The sequence below is a fragment of the Emys orbicularis genome, chromosome 3 (assembly GCF_028017835.1).
Source record: "Emys orbicularis isolate rEmyOrb1 chromosome 3, rEmyOrb1.hap1, whole genome shotgun sequence".
Lineage (NCBI taxonomy): Eukaryota > Metazoa > Chordata > Testudines > Emydidae > Emys > Emys orbicularis.
In genome coordinates, this window is record NC_088685.1 from 58724700 (window position 1) to 58740636 (window position 15937).

Below are 15937 nucleotides of genomic sequence, written 5' to 3' on the forward strand. Positions count from 1 at the left end.
ATCTTAAAATCCTTATTCGTATTAAAGAAGCCTTATACCATATATCTTAAAACTTATTTATGAGTGTGAATATTTTTCTTTCTAAAGCCTCAGAAGAAAGAGGATCAGCAATTAGAGCCTAAAGCAAGTCCGAAAAAACCACCAGAACCTACTGTTGATCTTTTAGGACTCGGTAAGTAATAAATAATGAAATTCTCTGTTACTTTTATAAAAATGACTGCAACAGGACTTTTACTGAAACGAATATAATGGCTTTATCTTCCATATGCCAGCAGACATTTTAGTTGAACCTGAAAATTACATGATTAAAACTGCTGAGTTCCATCTGTAATGAGCTCCTTAGCGCCCCACCCCCCCTTTCTCTATCAGTGATCTTCAGAGTTGTGGGCTGTGACATTTCAGCATTTAAAGTACAAAAATATTTAAGAAGCAAAATGCTATGGTTGCTTTATTGTATTCCTGTTAGTATATATATCTTTATAATATGCTAGTACAAAATAATAGTAAGCAGTTTCTGTTGAATGCAGCCAACCCTCATATTTTCATGTAATCTCAGTATCTTTACTATTTTGTAGTCTCTCATGACAACAATGGGAATTGTTCATTTTAATCGAATATGCTTCTCTCCCTCGCCCCCTCCCCCCCCCACTCCCCGGCTGGCAGATGACCATGTACTTGTCTTGAACTAGCTTTGACTTATACATTGCATAGGATAAATATTTCTTATCTACAGATATTGTCATGTTCTTCATACTCTTTTCTCCTCCCCCCCCCCACCAGAAAATTGCAAAACACACCATATTTTAAAAGCCATGTCTGATCTTTCTAGTATTATTGTAAATCTGTTTTTGCTTTGGGTGGGTGTATGGGAGGTTAATAGTGGAAGCAGAAAAAGGTACTAAGGAGAATTCTTTAGTTATTTCTTAGTATGTATAACTTTATGCCTTTAATGCTATAGCATGTGGAAAACAGAAGACAATCTTTTCATACTTTTGTCAGATTAGAGCTGTGAAAAGTATTGCAGTGAAGCTGTCAATATCTCTTTTATTGCCTAATGTTTCCTATTCAGGCTAGCTGGTTTATTTGGATGTGACTTAGAATTCACACTAACATCTTAAATTTAATGGTATTTTCTATGGGATATAAAATGTACCATTAACTACTGTAATTCAGGTAGAGTATTTTTAATGCTAGTTCTATATAATCAAACTTGTCTACTATAACAGGCCATCAAACCTTATTTAACACACACAATATTAAAAGAAGGTTATGGATTTGATGTGAACCTACAAAAACGAGACAATTCAAAGTTGCTGGAAAACTAGTCCTCCTTGAAAAGAGGCTCAGAACTTAATCTTTCTGATGTCATTTACTGCCAGCCATTGTGGCTCATATGGTATTAACTGTGACGGGAGTAAAAATTAATTGTGAATTTCATTGCTTTTTGTGAGTCGAAACCAGACCAGCAAACTAATCAACAGCTAAAATGTGATCAGTATGTGCTTCTGAGATTGTCATACCTATTATGCCTTTTCAGGCATGAGCTGAAAGGAAAAGTCGTAATATATCATTCTGTACACAAATTGGGACTCTAAAACAGCCTGATGTAAGGCCTACACATTTTTTCTAGAAAGGGAAAAAAAAAAAAAAAAAAACCCTGTAAAATCTATTTAGAAAAAAATGATCAGTTGAATTATTTGCATATAATTAAAATATTAAAGGTAAATATATACAGTAGTTATTTAAGGATTTTTTCTTAAGTTTTGCTCTGCTGTTTCAGAAAGCCATTCTCTCTCACTTGGCTCCCTTCGCTAGAGTTTTGTATAGCCATCATTTTATTGCTTAAGTAAAAACAGTAAATTAAAGCTTGTTGTGGAGTGGGTCTAAGTCCCTTATTCTGCAAATACATGGGATATAACTTTATTATATATAAACAGTTAAATTGGGAGAAGTGTATGATGTTCTGGACTGAGCTGTCTCTTCAGGGCGGAGGAGGTAGATTTGAGGTGAGCAATATATCCTCTTAGGTATAGGAGGAAGAAAGGAGCATGCCTTAAGGAAATTGCTGCTGAGGGGTGGCTTTTAGCAACACCTTTATTTGTGACTCACAACGTTTTATTCCCTCTCCTTGCTAAAGAGTGGGAGAATCCAGTTCCCGAGCTTACGTTACTTTTGCTAGTTAAAATTTAAGACCAGCATTTGTCACCAAAAGGGAATGGAGAAAGTGATGGGCTTAGAGGGATAACCGCATCTGAGGAAGTTTTTAGATAGCATTGTGATTACTTTATTGACCCAGTATGTAATGACACATTTGAAAATTACACTTACCTTTTAAAAAAAAAAAAAAAAAAAAAAAGTCAAGACTTGCTATTTTCTGTTTGCATCTAACATGGCAGCATTCTATATTAGACCTCATCTTGACAAAGAGGAATTGATCACAGAACTGAAAACTTAGCGATAGCTTAGGTGGAAGTGATCCTGACTGAACAGTGCTTTTTACAATAGCATTAATACATCTCTATTTCTACTGGAGATACCTTGCCTGACACATGCCAAGACTGCATTTGCCTTTTTCGCAGCTGCATCACATGCATCCACGTCTCCCCCCTCCTCTGTTGCTTCTAACTGATGAGACCCCAACTTGTATCAGAAGCTCTTATTATTAGACCCTAAGTGCATGACCTTAGATTTTGTACTATTGAATTTCATCACGTCTGTTACTCCAGTCTTCAAAGTCATTCGAATCTTCCTGTATAATATTCTATTCCTCCTCTATATTGACAGTGCTTCCCAACTTTGTATCAACAGCGAATTTCATTAGCACGCTCCTACTTTTTATGCCAAGGTCGTTAATAAAAATATTGAATAAGATTGGTCCCAAGACTGATATTTGAGGAACTCCACTAGCAACCTCCCTCCAGTCCGATAATTCACCTTTAAGCACAATCGGTTACCTTCTCCAATTAAACCAGTTCCTTACCCACCTTACAATTTTTGTACTAATCCCCATCTTCTCTAACTCATTTCCCATGTGGAGCTGTGTCAAATACTTTACTGAAGTCCAGGTACAATAGATCTACTGCATTTTCCGTACCTAAAAAAATCAGTTATTTTCTCAAAGAAGGAAATCAGGTTAGTCTGGCATGATCTATCATTGGTAAACCCTTGTTCCATTACATCCTCTTTTCCATTTGCCTCCATTAATTTCATAGAATATTAGGGTTGGAGGTGACCTCAGGAGGTCATCTAGTCCAATCCCCTGCTCAAAGCAGGACCAACACCAATTAAATCATCCCAGCCAGGGCTTTTTCAAGCCGAGCCTTAAAAACCTCTAACGATGGAGATTCCACCACCTCCCTAGGTAACCCATTTCAGTGCTTCACCACCCTCCTAGTGCAATAATGTTTCCTAATATCCAGCCTAGACCTCCCACACTGCAACTTGACCCATTGCTGCTTGTTCTGTCATCTGCCACCACTGAGTACAGCCTAGCTCCATCCTCTTTGGAGCCCCTCTTCAGGTAGTTAAAGGTTGCTATAAAATCCCCCCTCATCCTTCTCTTCTGCAGACTAAATAACCCCAGTTCCCTCAGCCTCTCCTCATAAGTCATGTGCCCCAGCCCCCTAATAATTTTCGTTGCCCTCCGCTGGACTCTCTCCAGTTTGTCCATATCCCTTCTGTAGTGGGGGGGGGACCAAAACTGGACGCAATACTCCAGGTGTGGCCTCACCAGTGCCAAATAGACGGGAATAATCACTTCCCTCGATCTGCTGGCAATGCTCCTACTAATACAGCCCAATATACTGTTGGCCTTCTTGGCAACAGGGCACACTGCTGACTCATATCCAGCTTCTCGTTCACTGTAATCCCCAGGTCCTTTTCTGCAGAACTGCTGCTTAGCCAGTTGGTGCCCAGCCTGTAGCGGTGCATGGGATTCTTCCTTCCTAAGTGCAGGACTCTGCACTTGTCCTTGTTGAACCTCATCAGATTTCTTTTGGCCCAATCCTCCAATTTGTTTAGGTCACTCTGGACCCTATCCCTATCCTCCAGCGTATCTACCTCTCCCCTCAGCTTAGTGTCATCTGCAAACTTTTGCAATTGATCCCATCTTCCAGATCATTAATAAAGATGTTGAACAAAACTGGCTCCAGGACCAACCCCTGGGGCACTCCGCTTGATACCGGCTGCCAACTAGACATCGAGCCATTGATCACTACCCATTGAGCCCGACAGTCTAGCCAGCTTTCTATCCACCTTATAGATAATTTAATTATTCTTCACAATTTATTTCGAAGTCTTGAATACTACTGAGGTTAGACTAGCAGGTCTGTAATTGCTCAGATCACATTTCCCTTTCTTAAATATAGTACAACATTAGCTATTCTCCAGTCATACAGTACTATGACTAGATAGATTTATTGAAATGTCTTGCTTCTGAACTAGCCGTATTGTATGTGAGTTCCATCCCAAAATACTGAAAGAAATTATCTGGCCACCTGATTTGAGCACATGAAGCTTTTTGAGTTTTTCTTCCACCCTGTGATTTCCATTTCTGTATGGTGTTTTGATCAGCCTTCATGCCCATGTTCCATATTATCATCCTTACTGAAAACCAAAGCAAACTATTTAGTTTTGGGGGCATAACTAAATGATCTTCAATCTTCTCCCCATAGTGGCCCAACTGCACACTTCTTTATTCTCCTTCTATTTGTATAACTAAATCTGTTGTATATTTTAATTTCCATGGCAAGAGCTAATTCAGCTTGACTTTTAGAAATTCTTGCTTTATTCCTACATTTTCCAACCTCCACAATGTAGCTTTCTTTGCTAATCGGTCCCTTTTTCCATTGCCTATAGGTAAGACTAAGATTTTGTAATGGTTATTTTTAGTAAAAATCATGGACAGATCACGGGCAATCAACAAAAATTCACGGAAGCCGTGACCTGTTTGTGACTTTTGCTATTGTGGCTCCATGGTTTCCCCTGCCACTGTGATGGCTGGGAGCTGTGGGGTTCCCACTCCGCCCGTGGCGACTGGGAGCTGCAGAGTGACCATTATCAGGAGAAAGCAACAGAGGGTCCTGTGGCACCTTTAAGACTAACAGAAGTATTGGGAGCATAAGCTTTCGTGGGTAAGAACCTCACTTCTTCAGATGCAAGTAATGGAAATCTCCAGAGGCAGGTATAAATCAGTGTGGAGATAACGAGGTTAGTTCAATCAGGGAGGGTGAGGTGCTCTGCTAGCAGTAGAGGTGTGAACACCAAGGGAGGAGAAACTGCTTCTGTAGTTGGATAGCCATTCACAGTCTTTGTTTAATCCTGATCTGATGGTGTCAAATTTGCAAATGAACTGGAGCTCAGCAGTTTCTCTTTGGAGTCTGGTCCTGAAGTTTTTTTGCTGTAAGATGGCTACCTTAACATCTGCTATTGTGTGGCCAGGGAGGTTAAAGTGTTCTCCTACAGGTTTTTGTATATTGCCATTCCTGATATCTGACTTGTGTCCATTTATCCTCTTGCGTAGTGACTGTCCAGTTTGGCCAATGTACATAGCAGAGGGGCATTGCTGGCACATGATGGCATATATAACATTGGTGGACGTGCAGGTGAATGAGCCGGTGATGTTGTAGCTGATCTGGTTAGGTCCTGTGATAGTGCTGCTGGTGTAGATATGTGGGCAGAGTTGGCATCGAGGTTTGTTGCATGGGTTGGTTCCTGAGTTAGAGTTGTTATGGTGCGGTGCGTGGTTGCTGGTGAGAATATGCTTAAGGTTGGCAGGTTGTCTGTGGGCGAGGACAGGCCTGCCTCCCAAGGTCTGTGAAAGTGAGGGGTCATTGTCCAGGATGGGTTGTAGATCACTGATGATGCGTTGGAGAGGTTTAAGCTGAGGGCTGTAGGTGATGGCCAGTGGAGTTCTGTTGGTTTCTTTTTTGGGCCTGTCTTGTAGCAGGAGGCTTCTGGGTACACGTCTGGCTCTGTTGATTTGTTCCTTTATTTCATTGTGTGGGTATCGTAGTTTTGAGAATGCTTGGTGAAGATCTTGTAGGTGTTGGTCTCTGTCTGAGGGGTTGGAGCAGATGCGGTTGTACCTCAGTGCTTGGCTGTAAACGATGGATCGTGTGGTGTGTCCGGGGTGGAAGCTGGAGGCATGAAGGTAGGCATAGCGGTCGGTGGGTTTTCGGTATAGGGTGGTGTTAACGTGGCCATTGCTTATTTGTACTGTGGTGTCCAGGAAGTGGACCTCCCGTGTAGATTGGTCCAGGCTGAGGTTGATGGTGGGGTGGAAGCTGTTGAAATCATGGTGGAATTCTTCCAGGGTCTCCTTCCCATGGGTCCAGATGATGAAGATGTCATCAATGTAGCGTAGGTAGAGAAGGGGCGTGAGTGGACGAGAGCTGAGGAAGCGTTGTTCCAGGTCAGCCATAAAGATGTTGGCATATTGTGGGGCCATGCGGGTGCCCATAGCGGTGCCACTGGTCTGGAGGTATATATTGTCACCAAATTTGAAATAATTGTGCGTGAGGATAAAGTCGCAGAGCTCGGCAATAAGTTGTGCTGTGTCATCATCAGGGATACTGTTCCTGACAGCTTGTATTCCATCTGTGTGTGGGATGTTTGTGTAGAGAGCCTCTACATCCATGGTGGCTAGGATGGTGTTTTCTGGGAGGTCACCAATGCATTGTAGTTTTCTCAGGAAATCTGTGGTGTCACGGAGATAGCTGGGAGTGCTGGTGGCGTAGGGTCTGAGTAGGGAGTCCACATATCCAGACAGTCCTTCAGTGAGAGTGCCAATGCCCGAGATGATGGGGCGTCCAGGATTTCCAGGTTTGTGGATCTTGGGTAGTAGATAGAATAACCCCGGTCGGGGCTCTAAGGGTATGTTGATTTGTTCCTGTGTTAGTGTAGGGAGTGTCCTGAGTAGATGGTGCAGTTTCTTAGTGTATTCCTCAGTGGGATCTGAGGAAAGTGGCCTGTAGAATTTGGTATTGGAGAGTTGTCTGGCGGCCTCCTTCTGGTAGTCAGACCTGTTCATGATGACAACAGCACCTCCTTTATCAGCCTCTTTGATGATAATGTCAGGGTGGTTTCTGAGGCTGTGGATGGCATTGCGTTCTGCACGACTTAGGTTATGAGGCAAGCGATGTTGTTTTTCCACAATTTCTGCCTGTGCACGTCGGCGGAAGCATTCTATGTATAGGTCCAGACTGTCATTTCGACCCTCAGGAGGAGTCCATGTGGAGTTCTTCTTCCTGTGTTGTTGGTGGGAGGGTATCTGTGTATCAGTGCGCTGTTCAGTGTTATCTTGAAAGTATTCTCTGAGTCGGAGGCGGCGAAAGTAGGCTTCCAGATCACCGCAGAACTGTATCATGTTCGTGGGGGTGCTGGGGCAGAAAGAGAGTCCCCGAGATAGGACAGACTCCTCTGCTGGGTTGAGTGTGTAGCTGGATAAATTGACGATATTGCTGGGTGAGTTAGGGGTACCCCTGTTGTGGCCCCATGTGCCAGGTAGGATTTTAGACAGCTTACGGTCCTTTTTCCTTTGTAGAGAGGTGAAGTGTGTAATGTAGATCTCCTGTCTTATTTTAGTAAAGTCCATTTGTGTGGAGGGTTGGTTATTTATGAAAGTCTCCAGGTTGGAGAGCTCTTTCTTGATGTTTATCTGTTTGCTGTATAGGATGCTGATCAGGTGGTTCCTCAGTTTCTTTGATAGTGTATGGCATAATCTCTCACTGTGGTCTGTGCAGTATGTAGATAGCAATGGATTTTTCACCTTCAGTCCATTTGGTATGATGTCCATCCGTTTGCATTTGGAAAGGAAGATGATATCTGTCTGTATTTGTGCAAGTTTCTTCATGAGGTTGATAGATTTCCATTCCATACGGCTAAATGCAGTGCCTTGCATGGTGTCAAGTATCAGAGGGGTAGCCGTGTTAGTCTGAATCTGTAAAAAGCAACAGAGGGTCCTGTGGCACCTTTAAGACTAACAGAAGTATTGGGAGCATAAGCTTTCGTGGGTAAGAACCTCACTTCTTCAGATGCAAGTAATGGAAATCTCCAGAGGCAGGTATAAATCAGTGTGGAGATAACGAGGTTAGTTCAATCAGGGAGGGTGAGGTGCTCTGCTAGCAGTAGAGGTGTGAACACCAAGGGAGGAGAAACTGCTTCTGTAGTTGGATAGCCATTCACAGTCTTTGTTTAATCCTGATCTGATGGTGTCAAATTTGCAAATGAACTGGAGCTCAGCAGTTTCTCTTTGGAGTCTGGTCCTGAAGTTTTTTTGCTGTAAGATGGCTACCTTAACATCTGCTATTGTGTGGCCAGGGAGGTTAAAGTGTTCTCCTACAGGTTTTTGTATATTGCCATTCCTGATATCTGACTTGTGTCCATTTATCCTCTTGCGTAGTGACTGTCCAGTTTGGCCAATGTACATAGCAGAGGGGCATTGCTGGCACATGATGGCATATATAACATTGGTGGACGTGCAGGTGAATGAGCCGGTGATGTTGTAGCTGATCTGGTTAGGTCCTGTGATAGTGCTGCTGGTGTAGATATGTGGGCAGAGTTGGCATCGAGGTTTGTTGCATGGGTTGGTTCCTGAGTTAGAGTTGTTATGGTGCGGTGCGTGGTTGCTGGTGAGAATATGCTTAAGGTTGGCAGGTTGTCTGTGGGCGAGGACAGGCCTGCCTCCCAAGGTCTGTGAAAGTGAGGGGTCATTGTCCAGGATGGGTTGTAGATCACTGATGATGCGTTGGAGAGGTTTAAGCTGAGGGCTGTAGGTGATGGCCAGTGGAGTTCTGTTGGTTTCTTTTTTGGGCCTGTCTTGTAGCAGGAGGCTTCTGGGTACACGTCTGGCTCTGTTGATTTGTTCCTTTATTTCATTGTGTGGGTATCGTAGTTTTGAGAATGCTTGGTGAAGATCTTGTAGGTGTTGGTCTCTGTCTGAGGGGTTGGAGCAGATGCGGTTGTACCTCAGTGCTTGGCTGTAAACGATGGATCGTGTGGTGTGTCCGGGGTGGAAGCTGGAGGCATGAAGGTAGGCATAGCGGTCGGTGGGTTTTCGGTATAGGGTGGTGTTAACGTGGCCATTGCTTATTTGTACTGTGGTGTCCAGGAAGTGGACCTCCCGTGTAGATTGGTCCAGGCTGAGGTTGATGGTGGGGTGGAAGCTGTTGAAATCATGGTGGAATTCTTCCAGGGTCTCCTTCCCATGGGTCCAGATGATGAAGATGTCATCAATGTAGCGTAGGTAGAGAAGGGGCGTGAGTGGACGAGAGCTGAGGAAGCGTTGTTCCAGGTCAGCCATAAAGATGTTGGCATATTGTGGGGCCATGCGGGTGCCCATAGCGGTGCCACTGGTCTGGAGGTATATATTGTCACCAAATTTGAAATAATTGTGCGTGAGGATAAAGTCGCAGAGCTCGGCAATAAGTTGTGCTGTGTCATCATCAGGGATACTGTTCCTGACAGCTTGTATTCCATCTGTGTGTGGGATGTTTGTGTAGAGAGCCTCTACATCCATGGTGGCTAGGATGGTGTTTTCTGGGAGGTCACCAATGCATTGTAGTTTTCTCAGGAAATCTGTGGTGTCACGGAGATAGCTGGGAGTGCTGGTGGCGTAGGGTCTGAGTAGGGAGTCCACATATCCAGACAGTCCTTCAGTGAGAGTGCCAATGCCCGAGATGATGGGGCGTCCAGGATTTCCAGGTTTGTGGATCTTGGGTAGTAGATAGAATAACCCCGGTCGGGGCTCTAAGGGTATGTTGATTTGTTCCTGTGTTAGTGTAGGGAGTGTCCTGAGTAGATGGTGCAGTTTCTTAGTGTATTCCTCAGTGGGATCTGAGGAAAGTGGCCTGTAGAATTTGGTATTGGAGAGTTGTCTGGCGGCCTCCTTCTGGTAGTCAGACTTGTTCATGATGACAACAGCACCTCCTTTATCAGCCTCTTTGATGATAATGTCAGGGTGGTTTCTGAGGCTGTGGATGGCATTGCGTTCTGCACGACTTAGGTTATGAGGCAAGCGATGTTGTTTTTCCACAATTTCTGCCTGTGCACGTCGGCGGAAGCATTCTATGTATAGGTCCAGACTGTCATTTCGACCCTCAGGAGGAGTCCATGTGGAGTTCTTCTTCCTGTGTTGTTGGTGGGAGGGTATCTGTGTATCAGTGCGCTGTTCAGTGTTATCTTGAAAGTATTCTCTGAGTCGGAGGCGGCGAAAGTAGGCTTCCAGATCACCGCAGAACTGTATCATGTTCGTGGGGGTGCTGGGGCAGAAAGAGAGTCCCCGAGATAGGACAGACTCCTCTGCTGGGTTGAGTGTGTAGCTGGATAAATTGACGATATTGCTGGGTGAGTTAGGGGTACCCCTGTTGTGGCCCCATGTGCCAGGTAGGATTTTAGACAGCTTACGGTCCTTTTTCCTTTGTAGAGAGGTGAAGTGTGTAATGTAGATCTCCTGTCTTATTTTAGTAAAGTCCATTTGTGTGGAGGGTTGGTTATTTATGAAAGTCTCCAGGTTGGAGAGCTCTTTCTTGATGTTTATCTGTTTGCTGTATAGGATGCTGATCAGGTGGTTCCTCAGTTTCTTTGATAGTGTATGGCATAATCTCTCACTGTGGTCTGTGCAGTATGTAGATAGCAATGGATTTTTCACCTTCAGTCCATTTGGTATGATGTCCATCCGTTTGCATTTGGAAAGGAAGATGATATCTGTCTGTATTTGTGCAAGTTTCTTCATGAGGTTGATAGATTTCCATTCCATACGGCTAAATGCAGTGCCTTGCATGGTGTCAAGTATCAGAGGGGTAGCCGTGTTAGTCTGAATCTGTAAAAAGCAACAGAGGGTCCTGTGGCACCTTTAAGACTAACAGAAGTATTGGGAGCATAAGCTTTCGTGGGTAAGAACCTCACTTCTTCAGATGCAAGTAATGGAAATCTCCAGAGGCAGGTATAAATCAGTGTGGAGATAACGAGGTTAGTTCAATCAGGGAGGGTGAGGTGCTCTGCTAGCAGTAGAGGTGTGAACACCAAGGGAGGAGAAACTGCTTCTGTAGTTGGATAGCCATTCACAGTCTTTGTTTAATCCTGATCTGATGGTGTCAAATTTGCAAATGAACTGGAGCTCAGCAGTTTCTCTTTGGAGTCTGGTCCTGAAGTTTTTTTGCTGTAAGATGGCTACCTTAACATCTGCTATTGTGTGGCCAGGGAGGTTAAAGTGTTCTCCTACAGGTTTTTGTATATTGCCATTCCTGATATCTGACTTGTGTCCATTTATCCTCTTGCGTAGTGACTGTCCAGTTTGAGGAACTGGACAGCCACTACTGGACAGTCACCCAGCAATATCGTCAATTTATCCAGCTACACACTCAACCCAGCAGAGGAGTCTGTCCTATCTCGGGGACTCTCTTTCTGCCCCAGCACCCCCACGAACATGATACAGTTCTGCGGTGATCTGGAAGCCTACTTTCGCCGCCTCCGACTCAGAGAATACTTTCAAGATAACACTGAACAGCGCACTGATACACAGATACCCTCCCACCAACAACACAGGAAGAAGAACTCCACATGGACTCCTCCTGAGGGTCGAAATGACAGTCTGGACCTATACATAGAATGCTTCCGCCGACGTGCACAGGCAGAAATTGTGGAAAAACAACATCGCTTGCCTCATAACCTAAGTCGTGCAGAACGCAATGCCATCCACAGCCTCAGAAACCACCCTGACATTATCATCAAAGAGGCTGATAAAGGAGGTGCTGTTGTCATCATGAACAGGTCTGACTACCAGAAGGAGGCCGCCAGACAACTCTCCAATACCAAATTCTACAGGCCACTTTCCTCAGATCCCACTGAGGAATACACTAAGAAACTGCACCATCTACTCAGGACACTCCCTACACTAACACAGGAACAAATCAACATACCCTTAGAGCCCCGACCGGGGTTATTCTATCTACTACCCAAGATCCACAAACCTGGAAATCCTGGACGCCCCATCATCTCGGGCATTGGCACTCTCACTGAAGGACTGTCTGGATATGTGGACTCCCTACTCAGACCCTACGCCACCAGCACTCCCAGCTATCTCCGTGACACCACAGATTTCCTGAGAAAACTACAATGCATTGGTGACCTCCCAGAAAACACCATCCTAGCCACCATGGATGTAGAGGCTCTCTACACAAACATCCCACACACAGATGGAATACAAGCTGTCAGGAACAGTATCCCTGATGATGACACAGCACAACTTATTGCCGAGCTCTGCGACTTTATCCTCACGCACAATTATTTCAAATTTGGTGACAATATATACCTCCAGACCAGTGGCACCGCTATGGGCACCCGCATGGCCCCACAATATGCCAACATCTTTATGGCTGACCTGGAACAACGCTTCCTCAGCTCTCGTCCACTCACGCCCCTTCTCTACCTACGCTACATTGATGACATCTTCATCATCTGGACCCATGGGAAGGAGACCCTGGAAGAATTCCACCATGATTTCAACAGCTTCCACCCCACCATCAACCTCAGCCTGGACCAATCTACACGGGAGGTCCACTTCCTGGACACCACAGTACAAATAAGCAATGGCCACGTTAACACCACCCTATACCGAAAACCCACCGACCGCTATGCCTACCTTCATGCCTCCAGCTTCCACCCCGGACACACCACACGATCCATCGTTTACAGCCAAGCACTGAGGTACAACCGCATCTGCTCCAACCCCTCAGACAGAGACCAACACCTACAAGATCTTCACCAAGCATTCTCAAAACTACGATACCCACACAATGAAATAAAGGAACAAATCAACAGAGCCAGACGTGTACCCAGAAGCCTCCTGCTACAAGACAGGCCCAAAAAAGAAACCAACAGAACTCCACTGGCCATCACCTACAGCCCTCAGCTTAAACCTCTCCAACGCATCATCAGTGATCTACAACCCATCCTGGACAATGACCCCTCACTTTCACAGACCTTGGGAGGCAGGCCTGTCCTCGCCCACAGACAACCTGCCAACCTTAAGCATATTCTCACCAGCAACCACGCACCGCACCATAACAACTCTAACTCAGGAACCAACCCATGCAACAAACCTCGATGCCAACTCTGCCCACATATCTACACCAGCAGCACTATCACAGGACCTAACCAGATCAGCTACAACATCACCGGCTCATTCACCTGCACGTCCACCAATGTTATATATGCCATCATGTGCCAGCAATGCCCCTCTGCTATGTACATTGGCCAAACTGGACAGTCACTACGCAAGAGGATAAATGGACACAAGTCAGATATCAGGAATGGCAATATACAAAAACCTGTAGGAGAACACTTTAACCTCCCTGGCCACACAATAGCAGATGTTAAGGTAGCCATCTTACAGCAAAAAAACTTCAGGACCAGACTCCAAAGAGAAACTGCTGAGCTCCAGTTCATTTGCAAATTTGACACCATCAGATCAGGATTAAACAAAGACTGTGAATGGCTATCCAACTACAGAAGCAGTTTCTCCTCCCTTGGTGTTCACACCTCTACTGCTAGCAGAGCACCTCACCCTCCCTGATTGAACTAACCTCGTTATCTCCACACTGATTTATACCTGCCTCTGGAGATTTCCATTACTTGCATCTGAAGAAGTGAGGTTCTTACCCACGAAAGCTTATGCTCCCAATACTTCTGTTAGTCTTAAAGGTGCCACAGGACCCTCTGTTGCTTTTTACAGATTCAGACTAACACGGCTACCCCTCTGATACTTGACACCATGCAAGGCACTGCATTTAGCCGTATGGAATGGAAATCTATCAACCTCATGAAGAAACTTGCACAAATACAGACAGATATCATCTTCCTTTCCAAATGCAAACGGATGGACATCATACCAAATGGACTGAAGGTGAAAAATCCATTGCTATCTACATACTGCACAGACCACAGTGAGAGATTATGCCATACACTATCAAAGAAACTGAGGAACCACCTGATCAGCATCCTATACAGCAAACAGATAAACATCAAGAAAGAGCTCTCCAACCTGGAGACTTTCATAAATAACCAACCCTCCACACAAATGGACTTTACTAAAATAAGACAGGAGATCTACATTACACACTTCACCTCTCTACAAAGGAAAAAGGACCGTAAGCTGTCTAAAATCCTACCTGGCACATGGGGCCACAACAGGGGTACCCCTAACTCACCCAGCAATATCGTCAATTTATCCAGCTACACACTCAACCCAGCAGAGGAGTCTGTCCTATCTCGGGGACTCTCTTTCTGCCCCAGCACCCCCACGAACATGATACAGTTCTGCGGTGATCTGGAAGCCTACTTTCGCCGCCTCCGACTCAGAGAATACTTTCAAGATAACACTGAACAGCGCACTGATACACAGATACCCTCCCACCAACAACACAGGAAGAAGAACTCCACATGGACTCCTCCTGAGGGTCGAAATGACAGTCTGGACCTATACATAGAATGCTTCCGCCGACGTGCACAGGCAGAAATTGTGGAAAAACAACATCGCTTGCCTCATAACCTAAGTCGTGCAGAACGCAATGCCATCCACAGCCTCAGAAACCACCCTGACATTATCATCAAAGAGGCTGATAAAGGAGGTGCTGTTGTCATCATGAACAGGTCTGACTACCAGAAGGAGGCCGCCAGACAACTCTCCAATACCAAATTCTACAGGCCACTTTCCTCAGATCCCACTGAGGAATACACTAAGAAACTGCACCATCTACTCAGGACACTCCCTACACTAACACAGGAACAAATCAACATACCCTTAGAGCCCCGACCGGGGTTATTCTATCTACTACCCAAGATCCACAAACCTGGAAATCCTGGACGCCCCATCATCTCGGGCATTGGCACTCTCACTGAAGGACTGTCTGGATATGTGGACTCCCTACTCAGACCCTACGCCACCAGCACTCCCAGCTATCTCCGTGACACCACAGATTTCCTGAGAAAACTACAATGCATTGGTGACCTCCCAGAAAACACCATCCTAGCCACCATGGATGTAGAGGCTCTCTACACAAACATCCCACACACAGATGGAATACAAGCTGTCAGGAACAGTATCCCTGATGATGACACAGCACAACTTATTGCCGAGCTCTGCGACTTTATCCTCACGCACAATTATTTCAAATTTGGTGACAATATATACCTCCAGACCAGTGGCACCGCTATGGGCACCCGCATGGCCCCACAATATGCCAACATCTTTATGGCTGACCTGGAACAACGCTTCCTCAGCTCTCGTCCACTCACGCCCCTTCTCTACCTACGCTACATTGATGACATCTTCATCATCTGGACCCATGGGAAGGAGACCCTGGAAGAATTCCACCATGATTTCAACAGCTTCCACCCCACCATCAACCTCAGCCTGGACCAATCTACACGGGAGGTCCACTTCCTGGACACCACAGTACAAATAAGCAATGGCCACGTTAACACCACCCTATACCGAAAACCCACCGACCGCTATGCCTACCTTCATGCCTCCAGCTTCCACCCCGGACACACCACACGATCCATCGTTTACAGCCAAGCACTGAGGTACAACCGCATCTGCTCCAACCCCTCAGACAGAGACCAACACCTACAAGATCTTCACCAAGCATTCTCAAAACTACGATACCCACACAATGAAATAAAGGAACAAATCAACAGAGCCAGACGTGTACCCAGAAGCCTCCTGCTACAAGACAGGCCCAAAAAAGAAACCAACAGAACTCCACTGGCCATCACCTACAGCCCTCAGCTTAAACCTCTCCAACGCATCATCAGTGATCTACAACCCATCCTGGACAATGACCCCTCACTTTCACAGACCTTGGGAGGCAGGCCTGTCCTCGCCCACAGACAACCTGCCAACCTTAAGCATATTCTCACCAGCAACCACGCACCG

General features: G+C 45.3%; 1 protein-coding gene across 2 annotated transcripts in view; it reads left to right on the forward strand.

The window, feature by feature from the left end:
• SMAP1 (small ArfGAP 1) overlaps nt 1-15937 on the forward strand; it is a 237438-nt gene that overhangs the window by 164965 nt on the left and 56536 nt on the right. For both annotated transcript variants that reach the window (XM_065400523.1, XM_065400524.1), the window contains one exon: nt 88-172. In XM_065400523.1, the coding sequence (XP_065256595.1) occupies nt 88-172 (85 nt within the window). The remainder of the gene's footprint in view (nt 1-87; nt 173-15937) is intronic.